Source organism: Galleria mellonella, unplaced genomic scaffold, assembly GCF_026898425.1.
Source record: "Galleria mellonella isolate WM207_F2 unplaced genomic scaffold, CSIRO_AGI_GalMel_v1 utg257, whole genome shotgun sequence".
In the NCBI taxonomy this organism is placed as follows: Eukaryota; Metazoa; Arthropoda; class Insecta; order Lepidoptera; family Pyralidae; genus Galleria; species Galleria mellonella.
In genome coordinates this window covers 586,028-601,775 of record NW_026442054.1, presented here as the reverse complement: position 1 = coordinate 601,775, position 15,748 = coordinate 586,028, and the positions used below count along the sequence as shown (strand labels likewise).

General features: G+C 37.4%; 1 protein-coding gene across 1 annotated transcript in view; it reads left to right on the top strand.

The window, feature by feature from the left end:
- Window positions 1–15,748, top strand: part of LOC113517951 (dystrophin-like) — a gene marked incomplete at its 5' end in the record, with an annotated part of 154,547 nt that overhangs the window by 126,632 nt on the left and 12,167 nt on the right. The window contains 4 exons of the mRNA XM_052894960.1: window positions 11,224–11,483; window positions 12,373–12,531; window positions 13,275–13,411; window positions 14,415–14,533. Coding sequence (XP_052750920.1) covers window positions 11,224–11,483; window positions 12,373–12,531; window positions 13,275–13,411; window positions 14,415–14,533 — 675 coding nt within the window. The remainder of the gene's footprint in view (window positions 1–11,223; window positions 11,484–12,372; window positions 12,532–13,274; window positions 13,412–14,414; window positions 14,534–15,748) is intronic.

Sequence of the window (15,748 nt, the reverse complement as noted above, 5' to 3'; positions counted from 1 at the left end):
AATCACCTCATTCATTCTACGAATTGCTTGCCCAAGTTAATTGCAGTTCACATGTTACGGTCAAAGTTCAATAACCCCGTCTGATAATATGAATCGTATACAATGTATAAATGGACTAGCTTTGTGCCGCGACCTTGCCTCCGTTTTTATTTATAACCGTATGTTTACTATTGCATTAATGCTGTTTGTACAGCTGTCTGTTTGATCTTTGATCTGAAAGGTAATGAGACAAAGGTTAGTTATTTTTATTGCTATTTTTTTTAAATACATAAGTGCATTTTGTATGGTATTATGTACAGTGAAGTGATTTTTTGAGCATTTTGTGACCTAAAAAGTAACGTGTCCTATTCGATGTCTTTATATAATTCATGTACATAGTCCAGTCATAATTTCTGTTACAAATGAAAATGCTTTTTTTTATAAACTGAAGTAATATTACTAAAATGTATACCTCCATATTTAAAACACGAAAACATATGTGAAATGGCGCGAAATCGAAAGAAGTTTTTAAAATAATAAACGTGTTCCAAATTCAAAATAATTAAAGAGTTGAAAAAAAGACAAGTTTTTATGTAACAGTATTTATGGCCAGACTAGTTTTGATGGGTGAAAATGGTATGGTAACCCCGCCTGCGCTAACGGGATACGCTGGCGGAGCACCAGTGAAGGGTGATAGATGAGAATGAAAACAGGCCAGTTAGCCCATCATGATGAATTCATCAGGAATTAACCATGATAGTTTCCAGGGGGAACCGCGAGGAGATCGACCTGGTTGGGTATATTGCTAGCAATGGGATTCTCAATCTCCATTACTAACAATCCCTTTCCCCCTGGCCAGACTAGTTAGAATAAGTCACGGCTCGTAGTAAAATATTTTTTAAACTGCCTCCAATTTTAATAAAATGCATGCTAAGGAATAATTTTTTTTCTTTCGTAACTTAATAGTTAAAATCTTATAGTTTCATAGTTTTTACCAGAAGGAGACTTTGTACAAAAGTCGATTGCTTACATACCTCTGTCCCATTCGTGTTTCTACTGTGAAGCAATTGTGTTTGCATGGCTGTGTTTCGGTTTGAAGGGTGGGATATGGGGTGAATTTACTGGGTACAAAGGAATAACACCTGAGTCCTCAGGGATGGCAACGCATGGGGGATATCATGGGCGAAACAGTATGTGTGTGTACTGTTATGTCCATGGTACTGCTCATGTCTATAGGCGACGGTTACCACTTTCCATCAGGTAGGCCGTCAGCTTGTTTGCCATTCTAAGCTGTATAAAAGAAATCATTTTATTGATCTTTCGGTCTGTATGTCACAGTATCGTAATATCTGTTATTATAGTCCAGGAAGTAGCACCAAGAAATATAATGCATATTTTCTTTTGTACTAAAACCAGTTATGCATTAGCATTGCAATTTATGTCGAATAAACCGGGTGCGGCCGGGTGGCGTGTCTTGTAGTGTGGTGGCAGTTGACAATTTGTGATTTGTAATGCCTAAGCATAGAAATAAATTACTGAATAAATTTAATTCTGAATTACTTAACCAAGTCACGCCGAAATGTTTCAAATAGATTAATTTACTATTCTATATCAAATATACACAACCTGCCTAGACCCTTTGTAATTTTATAATTCCCGGAAAGTCGCAGGTACACGCTGAAAATCAACGCTGTGGTAATTATAAATTACCACAACTGATTCTGAGCTTGTACCCTTTCTCAATCTATGCTTTTAGTGTTTTATTATCTGTGGCTGTGGTAAAAGTATGTTTTGCTTTGCAAAAAAGTGATTTAAATCTTTGTGTACATACAAACACGTACACACGTTGGGGGGAAAGGGATTGTTAGTAATGGAGACTAAGAATCCCATTGCTAGCAATATACCCAACCAGGCCGACCTCCTCGCGGTTCTCCGTGGAAACTATCATGGTTAATTCCTGATGAATTCATCATGATGGGCTAACTGGCCTGTTTTCATTCTCATCTATCACCCTTCACTGGTGCTCCGCCAGCGTATCCCGTTAGCGCAGGCGGGGTTACCATACCATTTTCACCCATCAAAAAAAAACACGCACACTTACACACACAGAGAGAGAGAGAGAAATATCTATGAACAATGAAATATTTCATACATTTCAACATAGATCTATTCATTATTGATAAATATTTGAATTTAGAACGCTTGTTCATTAGTTGATTTTGCTACATATAAATTAGTTTTTTTAAAAAAAAAAAAAAGAAAAACTGTAACTTCAGTTAATACAAATAATAATACATACAAGTCCAACAATAGACGAGACTTTATCTATTGCACATTGCAAAGTAATTGAACAATACATTCAGAAAGATGACGTATCCGAAATCGTATGATAGTCACAAAAAAAAAAACTAATTGACTATTTTAGTAAAAAAATATTAATTTAAACTAGATAATTCAAATTAGTGCTAAATAATAAACCGTTATTTGAAACTCGTTTAATTAAAACTAATACCCAAACAATAAACCGTGCATACAAAATGTCAGCTTACCGATAAGCGAACTGTCCCGTCAAGGATTATAACAAAAGCCTATTTACTACAAATATAGGAATCACGGAGGCCTCCCCCGGGGCACGCACACATCTCGAAACGTACGAGATAAGAGAATATAACATAGCAGCCCCTTATAATATCAAAACGAAAATAAAGTCCGGTAATACGGCGGCGTCCCCTGTGGACACGACCACAACTATCTTTATTTTTGCTAAAAACGCTCCTCATAATAACACGGCTCGGTAACTTAGGCCGGGAACACAATGTTTTCGCGGCCGAAGGGATAACTGAATAATGTTAGTTTTCATTGAAATAAAAATATACCGTTTTACCACAAACAGGTTAAAATTACTATATACAACTGTTAAATACATGTTTAAGAGCGTTTGAGAACGTTCTCAAACATGCTTAATCATGTATTGTTACTCGAACATGCTTAAACATGTGTTGTTACTCAAACGCGCTTAAATATGTATTATTACTCAAACATGCTTAAACATGTGTTGTTACTCAAACATGCTTAAACATGTGTTGTTACTCAACCATGTGTTGTTACTCAACCATGCTTAAACATGTGTTGTTACTCAAACATGCTGAAACATGTATTGTTACTCAAACATGCTGAAACATGTATTGTTACTCAAACATGCTTAAACATGTATTGTTACTCAAACATGCTTAAAGATGTATTCTTACTCAAACACGCTTAAACATGTATGTCTAGATAACAGAAAGTCTGCTTTGCTTGAGTAGCTTTTTACTCACTACTTCGTACGCGTGGACTTCAGAAATAGAAAAATCCAACGATCACTTTTTTATGACGTATTAAGAAAAATCAAAGACCAGTTTTTAAGTTAAAACTTCAGGAATACAACCGTGAAAACCTCATCCGTTCTTGTATAATATCGAAACAGACAGACATAAAATTTCTAGAAATTATTGTTTTAGCACCTTATTGTTCTTATTAAGACCCCTCACATTAATTTTTCTTAAATATCACCCAAATACAGTGTTCGGTGCAGTACGAAGTGAACACGGACAGGATATATAAGCGTATAGAATGATTATACATTGTCACATACAGTCTGTATGTACCCACCCTTAAATCTGATGCGGGTAAATGCGGGATATTATCAACATGGGGGATCTGGTTCGACCGCGGCCGATACCCGGCCATGTTCTCACTATCCGGATGAAAAATCTCACATGATACGAGCGACGAATTAACATGCACGTTGTTTTGTATATTATAGCAAATACTAGCTTTTTCCGCAGCGATACCCACGTGTCTCAGAATATACAAGTGCTATATGACATACCAGAGGGAGAATGTACAAAAGTCGATTGCTTGGGTACCTCTGTCCCATTCGTGTTTCAACTGTAAAGTAGTTGTGTTTACATGGCTGTATTTCGGTTTGAAGGGTGGGCGTAAATTTACTGGTTACGGAGGAATAACACCTGAGTCCTCAAAAATGGCAATGCATGGAGGGTATCATGAGCGAAACAGTATACTCTGTTATATCCATGGTACTGCTCATGTCTACAGGCGACTATAGGTTTGCCATTCTAAGTTGTATAAAAAAATAAGTGTTTTACCAGTGTGAGACTTTGTACAAAAGTCGATAGCTTAGGTACCTCTGTCTTCCGCGTGGAGGTTCACCTGACAGGGTGTATTGCTAGCAATGGGTCAATTAGACCCCATTACTAACAATCCCCTCCCCCAGCTTAATGACTGTTAGGTATAGCTGTGTACCTACACGGGATAGAATGGGCCATCTATAATGTTGTAAAAGGTGACTAAGGCGATAAGGGCAGTAGCGTCCCTCTTAAAACGTCACCAAAGCCTAACTGCGGTTGTCAATCCGACTATTAAACGTGGCAACTACTGGCAAAACCTCCCAAGAGAGAGGCTTTTTTTTTAATGGGTGATAAAGGAATGGTAACCCCGCCTGCGCTATCGGGATACGCTGGCGGAGCACCAGTGAAGAATGATAGGTGAGGATGAAGCAGGTTAGTTGGCCCATCGTGACAAATTCAACAAAAATTGTACACGATGGTTTCCAGGGGGAACCACATGGAGGTCGACCTAATAGGGCATATTGCTAGCAATGGGGCTGTCAAACTCCATTGCTAATAATCCCTTTCCCCCAAGGGAGAGGCTTATGTTCAACAGTGGACAGTTAAAGGCTGGTACGATGATAATCATATTAATTGATATCGTGAATAAGTTTTATTCTCTTAGGTTAAAATAAAATAGTTGCACTGTACTATATCGTATACAGTACAGTAGATATTTAGATATGTACACTACACAACACGCTGTATATAATCGAGTAGGAGCTATCTCGCGACCGATCTGGATCTGAGTCTCTGAGGTTTGCGGCGCATGTTAATAACGTAATGGACCTAGTGCCGGCCCCCGGGTATGTCTGCGATAGTGACGTATGTGGAAAACATAAATACAGCGTGTCATCAGAGGGAGACTTTGTACAAAAGTCGTTTGCTTAGGCCCCTCTGTCCCATTCGTGTTTCAACCGTAAAGCAGTTGTGTTTGCATGGCTGTGTTTCGGTTTCAAGGGTGGGATGTGGCGTGAATTTACAAGGTACGAAGAAATAACACCTGAGTCCTCAGGAATGGCAACGCATGGGGAGTATCATGGGCGAAAGAGTATACTCTGTTATGTCCATGGTACTGCTCATGTTTATATGCGACGGTTACCACTTTCCATCAGGTAGGTCGTCAGCCTGTCTGCCTTTCTAAGTTACATGAAAAAAACAGACCTATCTCCCACAAATAGTCACCGCTCACGAGTATAACGGATGAGCCAGCCATCTACTATGGCGTTACTATGCCTTCGTGCGCTGTAATTTCTATGGTTTTATCTATGTTCAACATACTTGTGAGGAACAAAAGTGTGAGATTGTACGGGTATTGTAAACAGTTCTCAGTACGTCGACCAGTCGTGACTGTGGCAGTGTGTGGTCTATATAACTGGCACATTTATCTCACGACCTGGACGCCACTAAAATGACTTGTTCCGTTGAGTTATTATTAAAATAGCACGACAGTTTCTAAATTTAGACATTGTCTCGAGGAATTTACTTTTATAGTGCTACTTTCAAAATTTGTAAGAGTCATAATTCGCCAGTTTTTTTAGATTTTTGATTAAAAGAGATGCTCAGTTACTCTGTTTTTTTTTTTTTTATTTTTATTTATATTTACAGCAGGCACACATTTGAAGTTATAAACAAAACATAAAATACATAAACGGCCTTGTGTGTCGTAATATAGAATGAAAAAGTAACCAAATCAGAATCAATCCGCGGATTACTCAAAGCACTGCTGTAGTTTATTGCCTTTATCTTATTCGGGGTCGACGTAATACGTTTTCATTCATATTAGACAGGGTTTTTGGTTTTTATTTAAAAATACCTGCTTGTATCGAATATAAATCTTTATTTTACGTTCAAAATTTAAATATTTTCTGTCTGCAGAACATCTCGACTTTAGGTGTTCTATATGTTATAATATCTATAGGCGACAGTTACCACTTTCCATCAGGTGGGACGTCATCTTGTTTGCCATTCTGAGTTGTATAAAAAATTATTTTACAAAGATAGTGTTTACTCTCGTGTTGGACGCATATTCATTTTGTTACTATGGAAACCGTTGTTTTTGTTTGTTATTTTTTTTTTTATACAACTTAGAATGGCAAACAAGCTGACGGCCCACCTGATGGAAAGTGGTAACCGTCGCCTATAGACATGAGCAGTGCCATGCACATAACAGAGTATACTGTTTCGCCCATGATACCCCCCATGCGTTGCCATATTTAAGCCTTCAAAAATCAAATGCCGACTTTTGTATTTTTAAAAAAATTCTACATGCTCATGATTGAATTTTGACAAAACGACTACAAAATCACGCCGCAGGCTTTACGTTGTTCAAATGGAATAAATTTTTCCAAAAGGGAAAAACCTTAAAGGGCTCTCAGGTAAGAAAGAACTACCCATCAACCGGGCATGAAGCTCACGAGACGAATGTTAACATTACTGTTGCCGTCGGCTAAAACGCCAAGGGAGCGGCAAAGGGCTAAATTCACTGGAAGAACTTCAATTTAAGATTTCATTTAACGACTAGGCGTGGGTATAATGAATACCCATCCGATATCTACTAATATATTTTTTTTTATACAACTTAGAATGGCAAATAAGCTGACGGCGCACCTGATGGAAAGTGGTAACCGTCGCCTATAGACATGCGCAGTGCCATAGACATAACAGAGTATACTGTTTCGCCCATGATACCCCCCATGCATTGCCATTCCTGAGGACTCAGGTGTTATTCCTCTGTACCCTGTAAATTCACGCCATATCCCACCCTTCAAACCGAAACACAGCCATGCAAACACAACTGCTTCACGGTTGAAACACGAATGGGACAGAGGTACTCAAGCAATCGACTTTTTTCGATAAGCACACTCGTTTGTCGATTCCATTACAACTCTATATCCGTGTGGGCTGTTTAAAATTCAAGATACGACGCTCGTGATGGATCGGGAGTGTACAGGAGAACCAATACGAGCCTAATATTGTTAGGGGAGTTGTCAATACGTATTATTTGCATATTTATTTATTTATTAAACTTTAATGTACCTATATAATGTAAATGGCGGACTTAACACCATAATATTGCATATGTTAGTAATTTTTTTTATTGGATGAAAATGGAATGGTAACCCCGCCTGCGCTAACGGGATACGCTGGCGGGGCACCAGTGAAGGGTGATAGATGAGAATGAAAACAGGCCAGTTAGCCCATCATGATGAATTCATCAGTGTCAATCATGATAGTTTTCAGGGGGAACCGTGAGGAGGTCGACCTGGTTGGGTATATTGCTAGCAATAGGATTCTCAGTCTCCATTGCTAACAATCCCTTTCCCCCTCATATGTTAGCAATTTAGATTATATAGATAGAGTGTTTTTTTTACAACACAGAGAGCAAACGAGCATGCGGCTCACTTGATGGTAAGTCACTTACCGCCGCCCATGATCACCCACAACACCAACGGCATTGCAGGTGTGCTGCCGGCCTTTTAAAAAGGAATATGCTCTTTTCTTGAAGGTTATGTTGTCGTATCGGTTCGGAAATACTGCAGCTGGAAGGCTACTTCTATGTCTCCATAGAAAAGCTTCGAGAGAAACGGATCGACTTGTTCATACAATTTTGCGTGATAAATAGTTATGTGTGATTTCTTTATTACTTCTATATTTAATTTTTTTCTTATAAATTCTACGTCTTTTTAATGCGTAAACGTTCATTTATATGCGTAAGCATTCATGTTTATTAAATAAATACGTCAAGGTACATTTTATGCGTAATTATTTTTTTATTTTTTGAATTTTTTAATTGAATTCACTTATAATCGTATTTACTGATATTGCTCACAACTCAGGTTACATGTATATTTCTATAACTAATAACGCAACTTTGAAAATATTTGTAGTCTAGTGTTATTTAATTCATTATAATTGTTACTTCATTGTCTCGCACTGTATAATTATGTTAAAGCAAACGCTGTGAATACCTATAATAGGCGTGTGCATTAATATTGTATTATATTTAATGTTTGTTATATGTGTTATAATGCAATATGCTGTTGGTGTTCCTTTAAATAAATAAATAGAACACTGATAAAAAAACGAGTCAGCTAATTTGACAATTAGCTGACAAAAAGTTGACTCGGTTTTGAGGCTCGATACTGTATCTATATAATTTGAGGTTGGTAAGTATATAATGTACACTGGATGGAATTTACCGTGAATTGTTTTTTTTTTTTTAATGAAACATAAAAATGATTATTGCTTAAATTATTTTCTACTAACTTTTACCCGCGGCTTCGCCCACGTAGCCGTGATATGTTTACTGATTACAATAACAAGTACCCTGTATCCTTCTCTATCCCATATAGTACATATATACTAAATTTTATAATGATTAATTTAAAACTAAACTACTCAAATGATTTTGATAAAATCTCTAAAACACAAGTCTATAAGTATATCCTTTCGATTTACAACTGACGAACTTGTGAGATAACGAACTTAAAAAAAAATACAGTCAAATCGAGAATTCCTTTGACGTCAGTTAGCAACTACGCTCTAGTAGCATTACCAGCCACTTTTATATCTTCAATCTGTTTATAATTCACGTAACACCCTGACGGTATACTAAAGTGAACTATGCCCACATAATATCAATGGGGGAACGGAATGGAATTATTAAATTTCTACCCAAGTAACTATCGATTTTGAATGAGCTACGCATTTATACCATACAAATCAGTTTCTTAAACAGATTTTTTTTAATGGGTTTTTTTTTGATGGGTGAAAATGGTATGGTAACTCCGCCTGCGCTAACGGGATACGCTGGCGGTGCACCAGTGAAGGGTGATAGATGAGAATGAAAACAGGCCAGTTAGCCCATCATGATGAATTTATCAGGAATTAACCATGATAGTTTCCAGGGAGAACCGCGAGGAGGTCGACCTGGTTGGGTATATTGCTAGCAATGGGATTCTCAGTTTCCATTACTAACAATCCCTTTCCCCCCTTTTTTAATGGGTGAAAATGGCAATCCCACCTGCGCTATCGGTATACACTGGCGGGGTACCAGTGAGAAGTGATAGGTGAGGAGGAAAAGGTAGGTCAGTTAGCCTATCAACGATAAATTTGTCACGATAGTTTCCAGGGGATACCGCGTAGAGGTCGACCTGATAGGGTGCATTGATAGCAACGAGGACTTATCTCCCCATTACTAATAATCCCTTCCCCCCTTTTAAACAGAATTATAACGTTTTCTTACAAAAAAGTTCAACTTACGATAAACAACTGTTCAATACATGTTTATATGTTTTCCTACTCAAGCTGGATTAATATCTATTAATGTTTAAACAAAAAATCTTATTAAAACTAAAAAGTATTTAAAATAACACCAGAGGGAGACTTTGTACAAAAGTTGTTTGCTTGGTCACCTCTGTCCGTGCTGTGTTTCGGTTTGAAGGGTGGGATCTGGCAGTGAATTTACAGGGTACAGAGGAATAACACCTGAGTCCTCAGGAATGGCAACGCATGGGAGGTATCATGAGCGAAACAGTATACTCTGTTATGTCCGTAGTACTGCTCATGTCTATAGGCGACGGTTACCACTTTCCATCAGATGGGCCGTCAGCTTGTCATTCTATGTTGCATAAATAACATTTCATAAAAATTTTTTACACATAGAATTAGGAAGAAATATTATTACACCGAGTAAACACTATTTAAGATCTTAGACAAAGTTTTATTAAACTGTATTTAAATAAATTCTAAATTATTATATATATAAATGCTTAAAAAAAAAACGGGTCAACTTTTTCATACAATTCTACGTGATAAATAGTTATGAGTGATTCCTTTATAACTTCTATATTTATTTTGTCTTATAATTTGTGCATCTTTTTGCGTTAATACATAAACACTCGTTTTATTTATTAAATAATACGTCAAGATACATTTTATGCGTAAGTATATAGAACATTGATAAAAAAATCAGAGTCAGCTAATTTGACAATTAGCTGACAAAAAGTTGACCCGTTTTTGAGTCTCGATGCTCTATCTATATAATCTAAGGGCTTCATATAGTATATAATAAAAAAAAAAAACATTCACTTGCATTAAAAATGTTTTGTACAGTATGTTACACCAGATAATACTGTAACTATGGATGGTACATGCTCTATATACCTACTAATAATGCTCTTGTAAAAGGTACGAAATGCACATTTCATCTGAGGCCTGTGGTTAGGCGTGTAACATAATCCAGAAAGGCAAGGTTAGCGGCGCGCCCTTGCAAGGTTATATATCCAGACCTAACGTTTTACAATCCGGCTAAACCGGACTTGGGACCGTTAATATTTTAAATCTCTCACTCATTTTATATTCGGATGTCGAGTAACTACTTAGAAATGACAGCAATTATTTTAATATGCATAAAAAAAAAACAATAAGTTAATAAATAATATAGAAGAAAGAAAGAAATATTTTTATTTAAGTAAATTTAGAATTACTTAAAAACAACTTACATGCTAAGTCTCTTATGAATACAGCCAATAACGGATTTTATTTATACAAATAAAAATTATAATTCCAAAGCGAGGCAGTCAAGTTAGAGTGGGTGCATGCAAGTAATATAAACACATGTATGAAAGAAACCATATAGTATATATACATATCTGTCACGCCTGTCTCCCATTAGGGTAGGCAGAAACAATGGAACGCCAAATGCTTCGGTTCAAATAAGCCTCCTTCGCTTCCTCCACATTCATCAATCTCTTCATACACGATCGCCGGTTACGGGTACATTTAATTTGGGCCTTCCTCAGCACGTCGCACGTCGAAAAGGCGTATCTGTAATGGAGATTAGTTAGTAGCCCCGTTAGTAGCTAGTAATATACCCTGTCAGGTCAACCTTTACGTGATTCCCAATAGAAACCATCGTGGTTGCATCATGATGAGCCAACTGACCTGTTTTCTTTCTTTTGTTACTTAGGCCAGCGCGGGTGGATTTACTATTCCATTACTATTTATTTAGAAACAAAAACTACAATTTAATATTTAGGACGGAAATCTAATGAAAGTGTTTTTCTTCCAGCGCGTGCGCTCGTTCACGTCGTCCCTGGACGAGCTCGCGGGCCGCGTGCAGGCGGCCGAGGCGGCGCGGTCGTCGTGGCGCGGGCCGGGCGACGCGAGGGATGCGCGCGCGCAGCTCGACGCCGTGTCCCGCGCGCGCGCCCAGCTGCCGCCCCTCCGGCGGCTGGCGGACGAACTGCACCAACAAGCTCAAACACTTACTAGGGATAAGATACAATTACCAGAACATTTGTTGGCGAGACTGGATGATTTGAATACAAGGTTAGCAATGTGTATTGGCGACCCGCACGTATGTTTAAGTTAAATGAGTTAAGGGCCCACCTGAAAATCAGCGCTATATAGTTACATCTCTCTGGAGGTGTGCATATATAGAAACAGCTGAGGCGGCTCCAGTAACCAGCCAAATGAATTGTTTTTTTTTTTCTTTTTTATTGTTGTTTTTTTAACTATTATTGGTGGTAATAAAGACTCTATTTATCTTAATTCACACACATATAACGTATATACATATAAATCAAGATGATGATATAGCTATGTGTGAGCCATCTCTTTGGGTATTACCACACCTAGGACATTTCATACAGTAACATCAAAATCCATAGCTATTACTGCTACAGTTTGCCTATGTTCAAAGTGATGGAAATATGGACGCTTGCGCAAAGTTCACAATCTGTATCAATAGGATTAGGTTCTCTCTCTCTCTCTTTCCTCTCTCTCTCTCTATAGTTTATTTATTAAATATATCAGTTTTAATATTAAAACTATTGCCTTGCTTTATATCATCACCAAGTTTGGTGTATTTCTTTTTCTTGTGGTCATATTGAGATCTCAGAGAAGAGGTGAGGTCTATTCGAAAGAAAGGCAAGAAGTGCCCTTGCTGTTTGGGGTATCACGTTTACTGTGGCTAGCAAGATAATCGTTTTACCTATTTCTACGGTGAAACTGTTCATAATTGCGTTTTTATCTGAAAAGTTCTTGTGAAACCACGAAAATCAAAGAGAATATTAACTAACTCATAAACATCTATTATATATAGTTAATCAGGTCATGTACCTTACAAGTGGTTTTAAATATCTTACGTTCTATATATTTAGTTAAACTTTACGCATTTAGAGACACAAACGAATGGTTCTCCTATTTCAACTTTCAGAGTGGGAGCCCTCTGCGCAGGCGGCGAGGAGCGCGCGCGACAACTGGCCGGAGTCGCTCGGGACGGCGGCGCGGGCGCAGCGCAAGGCTTCTTAGCTGGATCAGTTGATGCCCCTTGGGAACGAGCCGTAACGCCTGCTAATGTACCGTACTATATCAAGTGAGTGATTTCATCATCAATAACGCCACGACTCTGGACTGTACACTTGATATGAACTCGTCTTCTCGCCATTTCGAAGTTGAAAGGAATACTGATTGTTTATATACCAAATAACAAGGTGGCAAAACAAATAAACGAGACCAGACTTTGTACAAAAGTCGATTGCTTGGGTACCTCTGTCCTATTCGTGTTTCAACCGTAAAGCAGTTGTGTTTGCATGGCTGTGTTTCAGTTTGAAGGGTGGGATATGGCGTGAATTTACTGGGTATAGAGGAATAACACCTGAGTCTTCAGGAATGGCAACGCATGGGGGGTAGGTATCATGGGCGAAATATAAGCCACGGTTACCACTTTCCATCAGGTGGGCCGTCAGCTTATTTGCCACTCTAAGTTGTATAAAAAAAGACGCGATAGTGGATGGATGTAGCTACCAGGGGAGATCTAAACCTCTTACAATCATATAGACCGTGTTCTGTCTTAAGGATTCGTCAGATGTCTCCAAAACTGGCATTCTTACATGAGACGCATTATGAAGGTGTATGAAACAAGATATGTGCCACAGAGGCAAGAAAAGACTTGTTGCAAAAATAATTAGATATAATTCATCCAATATCGTATTATCTGTCGTTTCATATAAATGGCATAACACAGACGCAAAATGAAATATTCGAATATGTTTCGATTATAAAACAAATATTAAAGTTTAATAAAATGTATTTAAATATCACATTTATGATTCACAGCCATGAATCTGAGACTACACACTGGGACCACCCAAAGATGATCGACCTGATGAACTCCCTCGCAGACCTGAACGAGGTCCGTTTCTCAGCCTACAGGACTGCGCTCAAGTTAAGAACCGTACAGAAGGCATTGTGCAGTGAGTACTTATAATTTTATCTTCTTATACCTTTTGGAAGGAAATGGGGAGCAGTCGGACATTATGGATTAATAATAGAATAAAATATTTTTTCTCAAATATGCTTGGAGATGTAAGCATTATTTTGACAATCTTCTTCGAGATAAATCAAAATTGCCGTACTGACCAGATACATGCGGGCAGCGGCCGGCAAAAGTTGTATGAAAATCCAAATCTATCGTGTTTTGCGGCCAGATAAATTACTATGTAAAATCATATCTGTCCTGTAATTTAAAAATGAAACGACCTTTTACTTCGAAACATGGCTACCAAGGATGTAACTAATAAAAGGTTTTATTTAAATTTCGAACTGGTTTGCAAATAGAAAGCTGTTTATTGAAAAAAAAAAAACAAAGGAACATTGAGGCGCGTGAAAAATTATTATTGTTCGTTATTCCTCATTGAACTTAAAAAGTAAAATTGTATTTTTGATTTCCGCGCATTGTTTGAGAAAAGTACTATACAAGCCTTGGCCACAACTAGGCATTGATGGACTCACGTATGTGTGCCTCCGCTACGCCTCGGCCCACATTTGTACATTCGTCCATCAATGCCTCAGTTGCTGGCCGCTGCAGTAATGTACTAATATTGCCATCCTTATCATTATAACCCAAAATAATCTCGCTCACATTTGACCATAGAGTTTCCGTCTCGTGCCTCTTGCATGATTCCAATTCCTGCAATACCTTAAAATTATCCATCTCGTAGAGAGTCCTTATTAATTTATAATGATATAAATTACTAAATAAATAAATAAAATAAATATCCGTAATAAGCATGGAAGTAGCCCTCACTCCTCAAGACTGGCAATGCATGAAGGGCAAAATCGAACTATTGGCATCAAAGTGGCATCTATGGTATGATATGATCTTGTCTATAACTTTGGAAGTCATCTTGTTTGCCATTTTATATTGTATAAAAACGAAAATAAAAATTAAAAACTATTATATTTTGTGTATTCCAGTGCACATGCTGCAGCTCCCGGCCGCGCTAGAAGCATTCGACTCGCACGGTCTGCGCGCGCAGAACGACCGGCTCATCGACATACCGGACATGATTACTGTCCTCACATCGCTGTATGAGGTATGGGAATTCATGCAACTAGGAACTACAATCTTCAAATTACCAAAACCAGTCTTAGCCTATTTGATGCCCTTAAACAAAATTTTTGATGATATCGTAAAAAAGGTCACCGATCCAAATGCCAACTGAGCTACGGAAATAATATCTGATGAAAAGATGACAAAATCTAATATATAAAATTCTCGTGTCACGGTGTTTGTTACCAAACTCCTCCGAAACGGCTTTACCGATTTTCATGAAATTTTGTGTGCATATCGGGTAGGTCTGAAAATCGGCCAACATCTATTTTTCATATCCCTCAATGATAAGGGTGACCTACCCCTAAATATTTTTTCTTTTATTATTTGACGAAACTTTTTATTTATATTTTATTATGATTTAGCATTGAAAAATACATACAAATTCAAATTTTCACACTTTTTCGATCAACCCCTGTTTTTTAATCGCGATTTTTATATAGCAATAGGGTTGCAAGATGGCAATCGAATATAATAATTGTAGTACAATAAATTTTCATGTATAATTCTCGAAATAACGTATATGGTAAAATGGTCTGCTAGTGTACATATAAAAAGTGCGAAACTAGAAATATACAATTATCGACCTAGATTAATCTATTATGAAAACATATATTGTTTATATCTCAGAGAAATCATTTAAAACAGGGTGATACATGCGAGTAAAGTAATCAGTCTAGTGGTATTGGATAGTTTATCTTGGCATACGCATAGTATTCCAAATTTTATGACGATTCGTAGACATGTCCAAGAAGTAACAAACAAATGTTCAAATATCAGATGCTACTCAGAGGTGCAATGGTACAAGAAGTGCCAGGAGTTATTAAATTCAACGTTGATAGTATTGATTAACCAAAAGGACTGTGTTGCTAAAAGTATTTGTGACATCTACTTGGTATTTGTCATCTTGGTCAATCGACATTGTTACTGCATAATCTATGGTCTCTGCAAGGATCGTGAAGTGTGAAGCAAATTGCGACGACCTACTGATCAGCAGCTACATTCACGTCATTCGTTATACTTTACTTATATTATATACCGTCACCTCTTCTTTTCATATATACAAAAATATTGTAAATTTATATATTTCATTTGTTTGGCGAAACATAATGGACATCTTATAAACTTCACAAATGCAACACCTTTTCTACAATGTTTCTAGCAAATAAATTTCATTCCATTTCATTTCATTTCATTT